This window comes from Athene noctua, chromosome 1, assembly GCF_965140245.1.
Source record: "Athene noctua chromosome 1, bAthNoc1.hap1.1, whole genome shotgun sequence".
NCBI lineage: Eukaryota > Metazoa > Chordata > Aves > Strigiformes > Strigidae > Athene > Athene noctua.
In genome coordinates, this window is record NC_134037.1 from 66,172,876 (window position 1) to 66,188,954 (window position 16,079).

The following is a 16,079-nucleotide window of genomic DNA, read 5'->3' on the forward strand; positions in this document are numbered from 1 at the left end:
GTCTATCCATCCCGCGGGCTGCAAGCACGGCTGTGCGCGACCCCCCCGCTCCCGCGGAGCCGGGGCGCGCTCCGAGGGACACCGGGGACGGCGGGGGGGACGCAGCGGGGAGGGGACAGGAGGGGCGGGGGCGCGGGGAGCACACGTCGGGGGCGGAGGAGGGGGGACATGACGGGGGCGGCGCCGGGGGGGACACGTCGGGGGCGGCGGCCGCCCTGCCGGGAGCGCGTCCTGCCTCCGCCCGCCCCCTGCCTCCGCCCGTCGCCGTCCCCCCCCGCCGCCGCCGCCGCCGCGGCGGGTGGCCGGGTGGGCTGGTGGCCGGGCGGGTGGCCGGGCGGGTGGCCGGCGGTGCCGCGGGCCCGGCGGCGGCGCCGCGGGCGGAGAGGATGTGCCGGTGGCGGGGCCGGGCGCGGGGCGTCGCGGTGGCGGTGGCGCACGGGCTGTGCTCGGGCTCGCTGAACATCCTGCTGAAGTTCCTGCTGGCCCGCTACCACTTCGCCTTCCTGACGCTGCTGCAGTGCCTCAGCAGCGCGGCGGCGGCGCTGGGGCTGGAGGCGCTGCGGCGGCGGGGGCTGGCGGCGCTGCCGCCCTTCGGGCCCCGCCTGGCGCGCCCCTTCGCCGCCGTGGCCGCCCTGGCCACGCTGCAGTCCACCCTCACCCTCTGGTCGCTGCGCGGCCTCAGCCTCCCCATGTACGTCGTCTTCAAGCGCTGCCTGCCCCTCGTCACCCTCCTCACCGGCGCCCTGGTGCTCCGCGACGGCATGCCCTCGCCCGGCGTCCTCGTCGCCGTCCTCATCACCACCTGCGGTGCCGCGCTGGCCGGTGAGTGCGGGACGGGACGGGACGGGACGGGACGGAGCGGAGCGGGGCGGGGCGGGCCGGGCGGCCGCCCCGCGGGACGCCCCGACGGCGGCGCCGCCTCTGTGCCCCGGCAGCTCCCGCCGCCCCGGCCGGGCTTCGCGGCGGGACGGAGCGGGCAGCGGCAGCCCGTGGGGGGGAAAGGTGCGAGGGTACGGGGGGAGGGTAACCTCGGGGCGGGGCGGGGGGGCAGCTGCATGCGACCTTGCGGGATGGCTGCAGCCCCGCTGGGGCAGGTCCGGGCTCAGAGGGCTCCGTGTAGCCCTACGGGGGTCGGGGCAGCGCTATGGAAGTAGGCGCCAGCTTATGGGAGTGGGCGCAACCATACTGCAACCCTGTTAGGGAAGGTGCAACGCTATGGGGGGAGGTGTGGTCTTACGGGGCGTGGGTGAAACCTTACAGGGGTGGTTTTAATCTTCTGGGGGCAACTGCAACCCAACTGGGGTGGGTGCAATCTTACAGGTGGAGGTGCAAGTTTAGGGGTCAGCTGCAACCCTACGGGGCCAGGGGCCCCACCTGTCTTCATTTCCAGCCGAGGTGTAGGTGGGATGGGAGGCAAAGCTGGCTCTGCACGGCCCGGCAACGCCCCTGGGTTAGGGGCTGCCCCAGGGAACAGAGCACGGGTGGTGAGTAGCTTAATCTGCAGTGGAGCCTGACAGGGGGCTCAGCAGGGAAGCTCTCGCCGCGGGGACCCCACAGGGCTTGGCCTTGCCGGGGGGAGCAGGAGGGCAGAGGGAGGGCCGGGGGGCTGAAGGGCAGGCAGCCTGGCCGGCCGGAGCTGACCTGAGCCCGTGCTGGCAAGGGGATGCCCAGAGCTGCGGTGTGCACGCACGCTTTCAGCTGCCAAGCTCCTGTTAGTGTCTTCACAAAAGGGCGAATTCAATCAGATTGGGGCTGCGGGGTTTAGGAGCAGCATGAAGAAAAAACCAAGAAGAAATATCTGTGGGGAGGGAAGTGTGTCCAGCCTTAGGACATCCTAAGAGTTACAGAAAGTGCACTGGTGCCTATTTCCTAAGCATCTGCCCAGCCCAAACCGGTGCTCTCTTTCTGTCTCACGTGCAAAAACCGTGCTTGTTTCTTTCTGTGACCCTCCCGACAGGAGCTGGTGACCTGACCGGGGATGCTATGGGCTATGTGACAGGCGTGCTGGCTGTACTGATACACGCTGCCTATCTGGTGCTCATTCAGAAGACCAGCGTAGATAGTGAATACGGACCCCTGACAGCTCAGTACGCCATCGCTGTTTCGGCCACCCCTTTTCTCATTATCTGTTCCTTTGCCAGCATGGATTCCATCAACGTCTGGTCCTTCCCGGGGTGGAAGGACCCTGCCATGGTATGCATCTTTATCGCCTGTGTCCTGATTAGCTGTGCCATGAACTTTACCACCCTTCACTGCACTTACATTAACTCGGCTGTGACCACCAGCTTTGTGGGGGTGGTGAAGAGCATAGCAACCATCACGGTGGGCATGGTGGCATTCAATGATGTGGAGCCCACAAAGTTATTTATAGCTGGTGTTGTGGTCAACACCTTGGGGTCTGTCATTTACTGCGTGGCCAAGTACATTGAGACCAGACGGCAGAGCAATTACGAGGACCTGGAGAAAGAAGCTAGAGAGGAGGAGGGGAAAAGGCAGGCTGGGGACCAAGCACTGTTTGCGATGGAGTCAATTTCCCAGGAGAAGGGGGCTGAGGAAGCAGCAGCGGAAGGATCAGCCATGGGAGACAGCCAGAGCAGAGAGGAAGAGAAGGTCAGCACTGAGAAACTTGCCAAGGGACCAACGGTCCAGGGAGAAGCCGCCAGCACACAAGAAGTGAACAGGAGCTCGCTGAAGGATGCCTATCTTGGAGTATGGAGGTTGGTGAGGGGTGCTAATTACATAAAGAAGGATTATTTGATAGAAAATGAAGAGCTACCAAACCCTTAAAAAGCAGGTCGGAAAACCTATTGCTTGAGGACAGACACCTGGTTCTCTGTACAGGGGGAAAGACAGAGCATACATTTCCACATCAATGCTGACAAATCCAAATCATGTAGGATGACTTTACCTCATTGTCAAAAAGCAAAAGGTCTGAGTTTGCTCATGCTTTGGGCTTGCTTTCAGCTGCTTTCAGTACATCAGCATAGACCCACCACAGCTAAAGGTGCCAAGTCCTCTGCTGTGGACACAGAGAGAGTTGGGTAATGGGGAGTCACGGGGTGCTTGCCCATCAGCCCGGGCTATGAGGGACTTCGGTACCATTGAGTTAGTTGGCAGTGCCAGTGACATGGCAGTGGCCTGTAGCTTAGCTTGTGTCTGGAGCCTGTGATTTTAACACCATTCGGAGGCTCTGTCGATGTGCTTCTGTATCTGTATCCGTCCAATTATAGGTACTCTATATAAATATATTTCTACAATATATAAGCTCCTGTTAACTGTACTTTTATGTGCTCCTCTCATGAATACAATTGCAACAGAGCTAGAGGTTGTGCCACTTCAATTATATTGGTGTAGAATAGCCCTCAACTGAAGAGTTGAAACTCTCCCTGATTCTGTGTCCAGGCTGGGCCTTGGACCTGGTTTACACTGGGTGGTTTGTGTCTTCAGTAGATATACTACTTCTGTCTTGCGGTGGTGTACATGAGAGCAGAACCAGATCTGAACTTTTGAGAAGCTTGGGTTAGCAAACGAAGGATGTTTTTCTATGAGCTTTAACTACATGTAGCATTGGGAATATTAGCTTGACCTAAATAAACGAGTTTGGAAATATTAGTATGTATTGATTTGATTTGGGAGGGCTATAAAAAAATTAGGGAGAAAGTGTGTGCCTTGTGCTATCCCCTCCTTGTACTCTGAAGTCAGGTGAATCAGAGCCTGGACTGGAACCTAGGTGTCCTCTCCATCTCCCTTTCTCAGAAGTACAGGCTGGTAGCAGAACTGGGGATGCCATCTCTCCGGGGTTTCCCGGGGTGCTTTTGCAGGACAGTTTTGCTATATCCTGGCCACGTGTTGGGACACAGCTTTGTGTGCATCAGCCCTCACTGTCCCTGCGCTGTAGCGTCCAGTGGAAGAAAGTGCAGGCAGGGAGCCAGGGAGCTGCAGGGTGCTCCGGCAGATCCCACGGCCGAGCGCTCGCGGGCCGGGATGCACAGTGCGCTCAGCACCGAGATGGCTGTGGCTTTGGTGGAAGCTGCTCCCGTGTACCCAGACTGTCCCTGTGGGCTACAAGGGGCAGAGCTGTCTCTCCACCCTGGCTGCTGCAGCACTCCTGTGGGAAGTGGGAAGCGTGCCCTCCAGGGGGGCCTCCATTGAATATGCTAATATTTAGTACCCCATACATTTAATGGGAAAGACTGGGGAAACAAGTGTGTGAGTATATCTTAGCCTGGGGATACTCTTTTGGTAGGTGGGGATCCTTAGGTCAAACCTTTGCTTAGAACCAGGCAGAGAGGAGATTTGACTTTGAGCCTTCCACATCCCAAAACGGTGCCCCAGCCTTTGGGCCATCTTGACCACAGGCTGAAACAAGTTGTTATCGTCTCCTGAAAAAAGTAACCATGTTGTTTATTGTTGTTGTTGTTATTGTTCTTATTATTAGTTATTAAGCCACTGAACTGAAAATCAATTATTCCCACAGCTCTAATTAAGCAGTGCCTAGCCCAATGTCTTCTCAAGCCAAGCAGGCAGCATTAGCCTCACAGCGCGTTCAGCACTGAAATCCAAAATGGGCAATTTACCCAGCAGAGTCTATCTGCAAAACTGATCTCTGGGAGAGCTTTATATTCTTGTCAGAGGCGTTGGGTGCAACAGGCGGAGGCATCAGGTGCAACAGTATGCTTTTTGAGTGGAGAAGTTGGGTGACCTGGCATCACCCATGAATTTTGAAAGAGATGGCTATGAAGACATTGAGGCTAAAAGTCTGTAGCTGCTGGGCTGGAGGATGGGGCAGGGAGATCTTGTACATCACACGTTATGTGTAGCTTGTGAATATCAAGAGATTCTGGCTATATGCCGAAATACGTTTACTTTTTGCTCAAGCTCCATACAGCTATCTTTTGCAAAAAAAAAAAAACCCAAACCAACCAAACACTAATTGTTTATAGGCTAATTATTCTAAGGGGTTTTGTTAGTTTTTCAAATACATCCTAGACTAAAGAAGTTTGTGCCTATGGCTTATAGTTGCCGTATTACTGAACTCGTTACGATACTGAACTGCATTTTAATCGTACAGATGGCTGAAGAGAAACCCACATTTCTGATCCGTCCTCACTGTGCTCAGTGTTTTCTGTCCACGAGAAATGTGGATCTTTTTACCACCTGGATGCCATTCTTGATCCTGTAGCATACACTCTGTTTGGCACGTGCTGTAGAAAGCTCTCCCCGTGGACTCTCGTTTCAGGACTTTTTCTTGGGAGAGTTCAATGTTTTGCTGCTTACTGTTGTTGAAGTATTAGTAGAAATTTGCGGAAATTCAAACAGCTTTGACTTTAGAAAGCTGCTGTTACGATGTTGTACATTTGCATGTATAGTCAAAATGTGATTATATTGTATTCTGTTTATACCTGTAAATTCCCTAAATTAAAATGGGAATTTGGCAAATGCAATCGACTTTTTCAGTAAAAGAGACTGTCGCACAATAAAATAAAAATATTGCCTCGTGCTGAGGTATTTTAATAGCATCAGCGGAAGACTGCAGAATGAGATGTGGGAATAAAATGCACTGCTTTCCAAAAGCCTTCTGGTTTTCTTATTGTTGCTACGCCGGGGTGCTCATTTTTGGTTCATTTATAGTTATTCTTGTGCCTTTATACTGTCCAAGTTTCCTCAGCATGTGACTGCACACTATAAATACTGTCATAGACAGAGGGACTGAGGACAGACAAAGAAACACAGGAATCTGAAATGACCAAGCCCTCTGTACAGCTGGAAGTATCTGTGGTTCTCAGCAGTGATTTCTGTGGCTACATATTTAAGATGATTTAGTGTCACTAGTGTAACTGCTCTAACTTTAGAATACATAAAAAAGAGATGTTCGTTATTAATAGCTATATTATAAAATAATTGCATTATTGAAGGACATAATACTGATTTTATTTTACAATGTTAAGTATTTGTATTACCAGCTGTGTCACATGGCAGCCCTAGGAGATGACTTAAGCGTTAATTTTTACCTGTTTGCATTGGATGAAAGGTGTGTAATGTGCCCGTGACTGAAAGTGGGTTCACTGGGGCCCGTGATCATTACAGGATTCACCTTAGAGCTCCACACAAATGTGCCTGCAGGATGGTTTAGAGAAATAAACTGCCCTTGTTCCAGGATAATGAATGAACCTGGTGCACAGTGACTGCGTTGAGAATAATCATTAATTTCAGTGTCAACACATCATCGAGTAACACCTGCTCTAGCACTACTATATCGCACGCACATGCACACGCAGGCACACAGATAGATACACATGCAGCAGAAAAATGAAAGCCAGATTTTCTAAACCATATTATTTTCTTAAAAAAATTAAAGAGAGGCCAGAGTATTTGGAAGCAGGGACAGTTAAAATTTCTAAGGATAGAGATTTGGATACATCACTGACAAACTGATCCCGCATTCGCTATCACTTCCAGAAGGAAAATTAACAGCAACCTATGAGAAAACAGGTGAGAGTGAAAGAAATTTTACAGTTTATTAAGCAACACTCCACAGCCCCGTGTATGTCTGGGGATAGTTTATTGCCAGTGCTTAACAGCCTCCTGTAATTCGATTACATCTGTTTGCTGCAGGCAAAGGCTTCAGTAGGCAGAAAGGTGCAAGCCCTTCAGCTCTGGGCTTTAAAATAACAGCTGAAGCTGAACATTTTGCTGCTTGTCATGGTTAAGGTTTAACATCACAGATTCCTGGCTCCTTCGCCTCTCTGCCTGTGTCCCATATAATTTCACATATTGTTTTGAGGTTTATTCCGTGTTTTTTAACCTGAAGCCTGTAAGTGCAGTGCAAGCAATCAACTCTGCCTCTTAATTAGCTGCTGTATTCATGCTTCAGTAGCTTGTTGGAGGTCATCAGGAAGCTTTTCACTTCAACATTGCTCCTGTCAGGAACTGGTGAGCGTGCACATGCCCTCCTTTCTCTTCCCTAGTTCCTGCTGTATTTCCCAAATCTTGTTTGCAGTGTCCAGCCTGAAAACCCCTGCCGGTGGCAGAGGACTTGCCACAGAGGCTTCTGCCATGTTATTATTCTTTTCTTTTTTCTCTAGAAGGGCAGGGAGGCGATGGACCAGCAGCATCTTTTATGTCCAGATTGCTTCTTGCTACCTTTGTGCATGTTTCTGTACACCAGCTCCCTGCTTCCCAGCTCCCAGTATAGCTCAGCCGTGGCTGCACACCAGCTTCCTGCGGGGCTGGGCCCGGGCTGGGTACCAGCACCCTGCGGGGCTGGGCTCTGCGCAGGATAGACGCAGGAGCGAAGGCCCTCGCTGCCAGCCAGCCGGTGCTGAAATCTCCTGGTCATGCATGCCTGTGTAGGTATTTGTTATACACGTAAAACCAGAAGGAGATTTTTTTTCACAGCAAGAACATTTTGAATAATAGACCTATAAACCTGAAAAGAGGTTGCCATCATTATTGCTGATGAGCCAGGCTCTTTTTTATTATAGGTGGAGCCTAGGAAAGCCAGTCACACTTTAAGACTAGACATTGTGTTTCAATAGCAGAATGCCTGAAATGAAAGCCTGGGTAGAAAGCATGAAAATACTGCTCAGAGAGGTACATGGGATTCAGATTAGGACAGATGGGGAAAATGTGAGAGTTACAAATTAGGAATGATGGAGAAAATGTGAGGGTTTGCAGAAAAGCAAAATGTTTCAGTTCGTATCCCTCTCCCACACCCGTATCCCTGGGGAGCTGGAAGCCAGCCTGTCCACCAGATTTCAGCTTGGGACTGTTCTTACAAGGAAAGAAATAGTGCCAGCATCGGAAACCCAGAGCAAAACAGTGCAGCGAGTCTGCAGTGAGTACACTTGCATTTGGGATCCTGGAAGAGCAATACAGGAAGAGAGAGGGCGAGTCAATGACCTGGTTGGGGGATAGGTGGGTGAATCTGCTGTTTGTGGTCCTGTGATTTTTTTTCTTACTGGACATACATAAAAAATTCTGCTCTGGGCACGTTAATTTTGTTGATAAGTTTGTCCTTTATCAAATCAAAGCACGGGCAGTTCTGTTCTCAAAATTACACCTTTTTTTATTAGGTACTATTGATTTTGTTCCTGACAAAAGCAGACAAATTTCAACAACTCTTGGAACAGAATTCAGGCTTTCTCTGAAAAAAAGAGCGATAGCTGCTAAGATCATAGACTGATTTTTACCTGACGTGGGAGGGGATCAAATGAGAGAGAATGAAGAGCTGGAACTGACCATGATAGTAAACCAGTCAGGTTTACTGGCTGCTGTAAATACCGAGTATCATCAATAAATAAAACCAGCTACAGGCTGCTGTATGTACCACCATTAACTCCCTGTGTCTTGAACTGGCTTAATTCTCTTAAGCGAATTTTTGGTCTTCAGAGTGTCTCTGCAAATCTGTCCTTACAGTCTGTCCAATTTCAAACTACATACACTTTGTTAAAAGGGAAAATAGGGATTTTGTCTTCTGATTACTACACCATGAGCCCACTCAGGCTCTGAAGGAGCGATGGGTTTCCTGTGTCAGTGTGCCTTCTTGGGTGAGTTCAGTGGCACAGAAAATGTGCAACAACACATTTTATGACAAACATACAAAAATGAGCTAAATATGTCCTTATCACATTTTGTGAGGAAAAAAAAAATGCATTTCCTGAAGCACAGTGGCTGACAGACCACTGGGTATGAATATTTGTTGAACACTAGAAGGCTGATGCATACGACACAACCGACAGTGCTCAGTCACATGATTTTGGCCCCAGGAGTTACATTTCCTAAAACAAAAGAGAATGGGATGCATTTGCATGGCATCATGGAAGAAATTGCTTAACTCAGGAAAGTTGGGGTGCAGGTCTCTGTGAAAGAGTCCCTCTCCAAAGGGGCATCACTGCGAAGCCAGCAGCACATTTCAAGGATCCCTGAGACAGGGTTGGACTTTCAAAATTGTTCAGCTGTTTTGGTGTTTTGTTTTGTTTTGTTTCGTTTTGTTTTGGTTTTTTTTATAACACTTAAGCATGAGCAGAATGGGTTGTAATATGTGGTTGTGTCCTGGGGTCCCTTCTGGGTGCTGAACTCTTCTGAATCACTCGAATGTTGCAGTGGCTTGATCAAACCAGGGCTAATCATGCTGCATCCAGCTGTGCCTTCCAATACAACCAGTGCTGTTTCTTTCTCCATTTGAAGGATCTACTTAACTATGACTAAGTACACTTGTATACTCACAAAGGTCTTCTATAGAATCAGCTCCTCCAAGTGTCCAATGCTACAGTTCAAGAGAGATAGTAAGCAGTAGCTAGCTACTGAAGAGTAGTCGTGATTTTATGTGTATGTATTACATGAAATTTGTTCCCTCTGGTTTATCATGTTTTCCTTTAAGACGTGGAAGATGAGAATGATGGCCAGAACTGGCTTTGACAGAGGATTTTGCAGGAAGGTTCTGGTTATTTGTTATCCAAGCTTTAGTCTTTCCCCAGTTTTATCTACTTCACTGTCTTTCCTCAAAACTTGCAATTTTTGGTCTTGACTGAGCTTTGGTGTAAATTTGGCACCATTCTTTTTCTATTCTCCTGCGTACTTCACCTCTGTCTGTCCACCAGTGGCTGGTCAAGTAGGGCACAACATGGTCCTGGGTCTGGCACGCACCCTGTGAATCCTCTTCAGGGAAATCAAAGCTGCAGCCAGCAAACAAAAGACATCAAATCCCATGCTCTCTTACAAAGACAAGGACATGCTGTTCTGTGACTGAGGTTCATTACTGATTTATACTGATTCATACTCATCATGGACAAGCACAGTGAGCAGGCCTTCAGAGGCCAAGGAGGCTTCACTGCATCCCCCCCATTTAAAGCATGGGTTGAAACAAGAGATTTTTTTTCTCTGTGGACTCCTCTTGGTGCCCTGCGTATGTCCAACGTTCTGGTGTGTAAGTTAGCAACTTTGAAAACTCGGGCTGTTGTATGAACGCAGATTCCTAGGTGGCAATATAGAGCAGTCACTGCAATGCCTTGCCAGTTGTCATCACAGACGCTCTCATGCAGCAGTCCTTGCCTTTGCACCAAAACATCTAAGCACAGGTTTATTTTGTGCCTTGACCGAGCCCACATTCAGTAGGACATGAACCACAATGAAAGCATTTTGCTGCATTAGGGGCTCAGTCGTGGCTGGTGTTTCACCTCCCCAGCCTGACACCCGAGGAGAAGGTTAGAAGTGGGTTTTAGGATTACCTCTCTATCCCACCAAGCAGAGGTCTGTGCGTGAGGAGCTAACAGAATTCCAGCAAAGCAATGTCAAGGAAACACCACCACCCCACCACCCCCAACTCTTTACTCAGAACAGAACAACCAATGATAAGGGCACCTGCTGCAGGAGAAGGGTTTTTGCCAGCTCAGTGTGTGCCACTGGGTTGGGTGGTACAGCCGTGCCACCAGGGAAGGGCCAGCAGCTGCTGGAGCTGTGCTGGCACCCTCAAACAAGCACAGCTGTAACTGCAGAGGCTTCAGAGAGCTGCTCTTGCCACTAATGCTGCATGGGTGAGTGTTCTCCTGTGGGGTCAGGGGTTTGCCCTCAGAGGGAGCTGACATGCCGCAGCTGGCTCAGCCCCCTCCCCGCACAGGGCAACAGGTCAGCTCAGGCATTCAGTGGCATCGTGGTGACGGAGGGGAATGGTACACATTTTACCTGTGCAATCCAAGTAAGCTATTACCGGAGCAGAAATGGTTCCTTTATTACCTTTTTTCTTCATTCACAGCTCCCTCTGCGTTTCTGAAAGAAAAAATGCAAATCCACTAATAGTTTTTTTAGAGAAAAGATTTATTTAAGAAGCAAGTTTCTGCAGGCAATACAGTGCTGGCTGAGCTTGCAGAGTAAGTCAATGTGTGGAATGGATTAGATTGGTGGCTGTCTTATTTTCATGGCCTTTGAAGTGGCTGGAAAAACAAAGATGTAAAGGTAAACACTGTAATAAAGAATGAGTTCTGTAAAGCAGCTTTGCAACAGTGAACCTTCAAACCCATTTGAGAATGTCAGGGATTAGCATTATTCTTGAGCTGACTTGACAAACAAATATGGCATTTTTACAGTTGAACCTTAGAATAAAAAGTGCCATAAATTCAATCCCCTGCCATATAAGAAGTAGCCAGCTGATTCCCAGGGTGCAGGTGGCCCTGATATGCCCCTGCTATCAGTGCACTCTGCTGTGATGGGGTATCTAATTTAGTTAAATGCATTTCTAGCATTAGGGCACATAAATTCTGACTTTGGGTGGCTGCCAGTAGAGATGCACAAGATCAATTTTGCAGATTCATGCAGAAAACTCTCATTTTAACTAAAATGCTAAACTTGAGTAATAATATAAGAGTGTTATAAGCTATCAAGAAAGGCCAAGGGAAGCAAAAAACCTCGAGTCTCATGGACAAATTTCTTAAGTTTTATAGTGCTGTTTCTCTGCATTTTTCAGTCAGAATAATGAATAAACATTTGAGTACTAACAAGATGGAAGTAGATAATTTGGATTATTTTAAATCCAGCGTCACTATCTGATCCAAATGTAGGCGCTGGGAGCCCCTGAGGTGCTTCAGCAGGAGCTCTCTGGGTCTGAGCCACTGGCACTGAAGTGCATCACAGCACTTCTAGGAGCCTACAGCTGGCTGGAGCAGCCTCCATCCATGGCACTCAGGGACGCGGGGGGCTGGAAATAAATACATCTGCTGCCTCTTTCTGTCTGAGGATGCCTTTGTGTATCCAGCCAAAATTTAAAACTTCACAACCATTTCAGGTCTGTGGTCCTGTTTGGTGCCCTCTTTCCTTCAGGAGCAAATGTCTCCCTACCCGCATATTTTTTCGTGACAATGCCTAAACTAGCATTGATATTGCAGTATTGCCAAAAAAAGAAAGGAAGTCAGAAGTGTTGATTTGGTTTTTTGGACCACAGCCTTCCGGCTAATTTAGTCATTTTTGTTTCTGCTAACTTGCTTTCTTAAAGACCGGTGAGGGTTTGGATGGACTGCTCTATTTGCTTTTGGTCTGTCTGATACATGAGATAAAGATTAGATGATCCACCAAAGCTGGCACTTTTGTTACACCAGTTGTGACAGGAGTTTCTGTGTTCCAGGGCTGGTGTGTACATTTAAATAAAGTCCATTAGACTTGGACCATGGCCAGGTCTTTCCTTGCTGGGCTCTTGTCAACTGTAAACAGAATTACACTCCCTCTGAAATTGTGCTATCACTGGCTTTTGCAAGAGGAGGCATGAGTACGTGGGGATTTCATCCATTGATTTGTACTGTGGGTTAATTCTGTAGATTTGGTGAGATCAGTGTGCTTCAAAAAAAGTGAAGAGCCTGTTCTCTTCTGCTGCCTGACATGGCCCCATAATGACAATGAAATTGATTGGGAAGAAGTTGGTTTGGGACAAATAGGTCCCCCATGAGCTGTAAGCATCTCTCCTGGCCAGGAAACTGTGCACATAAAGCTGAGTTCTCTGCTGTGGCATCAGAGAGAAGCATAAAAAACCTCCTGTGCAGGGAATGCGATTTGGTGTACCTGTCACAGGGGCTGCTGGGGTGTTGCTCAGGATTTTTGCCTTGTTACAATTTCCCATGCTGTGGAGCAGTTTCCTGCAGGAATCATTGTCTACCTGCATTTAGGAATGTTGCATGAAGACCTTTTAACTGACAATTTTTGATCTTGGTGCTACACATTTTTCTGTCATTTTGTCGTTAGTTAAGGTTTTCACCCTATTCCCTGTGTCCAACCCCAAACTCTGTGCTGGGAGATACCTGCCTCTCGAGTTTGGATGCAGTCTACATGTTGTGGATCAGCTACTTGGCAAAATTAAGGGGGAGGAATGTCTGATGCAGGAAATGGGGAGCAGATGAACTCAGTGCGGGCTAAAAAACTTTCACCATCAATGGCAGATCCACCTGAGGAGATAATTGTCCCTCTTCTCCATCCAACAGGCTCCCCATCTCAGTTGCAAGCTTCCTTGTAGCAGGTCCTGAATAAATGGTATATGGGGCTGTGGGACTGAAACCTTAACTGTGTGGAGGGGAAAGAAAAACTAACTTTTTTAAAAAAACACCAATTTTTATTTTATTTTAAATTTATTTATTTATTAAATATTTAATAAAATGAGAAATTGCTTATGCACTAAATTTGGCTTCCCTATTTGTACTGCAGCTACTCCTAGACATCCTGACATCTCTGCTGTGCTAGAGATACCCTGTGAATTCCTGGACAGTGTTAGACACTGGTAGAAGTAATGTGAGAATTAGACTCTGAGCTGCAACCAACCCTGAACCACTCAGCTTTCCACATTATCTGACACACTGTCTAGCTACATGTTTAACTGTTCTGTTACCACTCCTGCATGGTCATCAACAACAAATAAAACACCCCTGGTTAAAAGGATGCTGAAAGAAGCTGTCCTGCTTTGGCAGGAGGAAGATGATGATCACATTTCTGTAATTTCAGAAATGTTTGTGATAATTACAGCAATCTACAGTTCCTCTTAGACCTTAGATCAGTCAGGCTGTTCTGCATTATCAACCAGCAAGCTCAGCAGACCATGGGTAGCATAGTTTCGTACAATAGCATTTGCTTCAGCTATCCAAATGGTCCTTTGAGTGGCTGCATGTAGCTGTTAACTCCATTTGAAACATCAAAGGGCTAAACCCACTAAGTAATGCAGCCATCGACTGACTTTAAGGTCTTCTTCTTTTATGTTTCTGATCCCTGCTAAGAAAGTCCAGTGGTACAGAACTGTTCATTGGTTGAATTAATTTTGACTTGGTGGTTTGGTACCTTCAAAGTGAAGAACAGGACATGGGAAAACTAACAGACCAAAGGCAGAGCATTAATATTGGCATTAATTGGAATTAATTTGCTCTGAGTAGGAGCACCTCAAATTAAAATGGCTGTTAGTCGAAGATCTGAAATGGTTAATCTTTAGTTAAAAGTTACATTCTACCGTTTACTGTTAAGATCTGAAATGGTTAATCTTTAGTTTAGATAAAAATTACATTCTTCTATTTTTTACTGTTCTGCTGCATTTCACACTGTCAAATCTTGGCCCTGTCTTGCACTGTTGGCCCTTCTGTTCATATCTACACCACAAGCAGTGCAGAGTGATTGTGTCCATGTTATATGACTATTCAGAGCCATCAAGGGCAGACTGGCCTTGTCCACATCTGTCCCTGAGTTTTCTTTAGGTCTCATACCCCTCAGGCATAACTATCATTTTCACTGTGGCTTTTTTTTCAAGTAGAATTAGCTGATATGGTGTGAGGACTGTGCTCTAGGTCTGGGTTCAAAACAAATAAAAATGCCCTTCACACAGGAGGCAGTAGACTGGTGGACTTGTTGCCAAAGGGTGTAGTGGAAGCTAAAAGTTTACTTTATGACTTAAGTACATGAAAAGGAATCACAGAATGCCAGCTTGGAAGGGACCTCAAGGATCATCTGGTCCAACCTTTCTTGTCAAAAGCACGGTCTAGGCAAGATGGCCCAGCACCCTGTCCAGCTGAATCTTAAAAGTGTCCAGTGTTGGGGAATGCACCACTCCCCTGGGGAGATTATTCCAGTGGCTGATTGTTCTCATTGTGAAAAACTTTTCTTCTTGTCTAATTGGGATCTCACCAGGAGTAACTTGTACCCATTATCCCTCATCTGTTCCATGTGACTGCTTGTAAAACGGAGTCTCCATCTTCTTTCTAGACACCCTTCAAATACTGGAACATGGTGATAAGGTCTCCCTTAAGCCTTCTCTTCTCAAGGCTGAATAAATCCAATTCTCTCAATATTTCCTCATATGCAGGGTTCTCAGTCCTTTGATCATCTCTGTGGCCCTCCTCTGGACCCTCTCCAGCCTGTCCACATCTCTTTAGTATAGCGGGGACCAAAACTGAACACAGTAACCTGTGTTCAGTCCACAGAGAGCAAATAAATACAGAAAACCACACAAAGATCAGGAAGGTCTTCTGAGATGGGAATATGTTGAATCTGCGAGAGTATTCAGAGGATGTACCATTGACAGCCTCCTGTTTTCACCCAGGGCACCTGCTCATGGTGCTACTGAGGATGGGATGCCAGTGAAGATGGACCTTTGCTTTGACCCAGGATGGTTTGATCCTTTCTCTAATGCCTTCTCTAGGAAGAAAACCTGTGAAGGTTTCCTCAAGATATCCTCCATCTTTAAAGGTCTTAGAAAACCTGTCCTTCAGCAATTTACTTACTCCCTTCTGCTCTTAATCCTTATTTTAACCACCGTGCTTAGCTGCTGTTAATTTCTTTGTTGCACTCTCTGGCTTGGTTTTTATCCTCTGCTGTGCCAAAATAGTGACTCAGCATGGTCAAAAGTAAAGAAAGATCCTTACAAAGGCCATGGAGTTCTGGTGAAAAAGTTCACCAGCTCTGACTGCTTTCAAGTGTACGCCCTGCTGGAATCCCCCACCTACTCAGCTATTAAACACCACAGTAATCACAAACAGACATACAGTATTTAATTACAATGGGCAGTGCCCACTTACATCATGTTCCTAAGAGAATACCCTGTAAGTGAATGAAGTACCTGCTTCAACTTCCTCACAAGTGTAACATGGAGCTGTGTCAATACATAGTCATCAAAACCTCCATTTTAGTACTCCCACCCATCATATCTACAAAACTGGAATCGGACTGGTGACTTGTTGTGCAACATTGAGCAGTGGCTTGCAGCTATCAGGAGGTAGTGGTCTTATATGCTTCCCCTCTGTTGCATCCACCATTTGTTTTCTGCTCCCACATCCCATGCAGACACCAGCTTTTTGCATTGGAAGATGGAAGAGGTGTGCTAGGGCTTCAGGGTACTTTGTGACACATAGAATATTCAAAAGTTGCTCAAAATTATGATCTGGATGGTGGATCTATCTGGATTTTACATGTGGCAGCAGAGGACAGTTTTAAAAAAGCAAAATCCTGTAGGAAATCTTACATATAAGACTTTTAATGACAACGCAGCCCAGAGCCAGATGCCTCCAGTACTCTGTATGTCTCAATGCCCAGACTTTTGAAGGCCTTATGTCAACAGAGAAGAACCT

General features: G+C 47.6%; 1 protein-coding gene across 1 annotated transcript; it reads left to right on the top strand.

The window, feature by feature from the left end:
• The first annotated feature begins 386 nt into the window (after nt 1-386).
• SLC35D3 (solute carrier family 35 member D3) lies at nt 387-2,787 on the top strand. Its single transcript, XM_074924295.1, has 2 exons — nt 387-822; nt 1,958-2,787. The coding sequence occupies exons 1-2, from the start codon at nt 387-389 to the stop codon at nt 2,785-2,787; spliced, it is 1,266 nt and encodes a 421-aa protein (XP_074780396.1).
• Nucleotides 2,788-16,079: the final 13,292 nt, after the last annotated feature.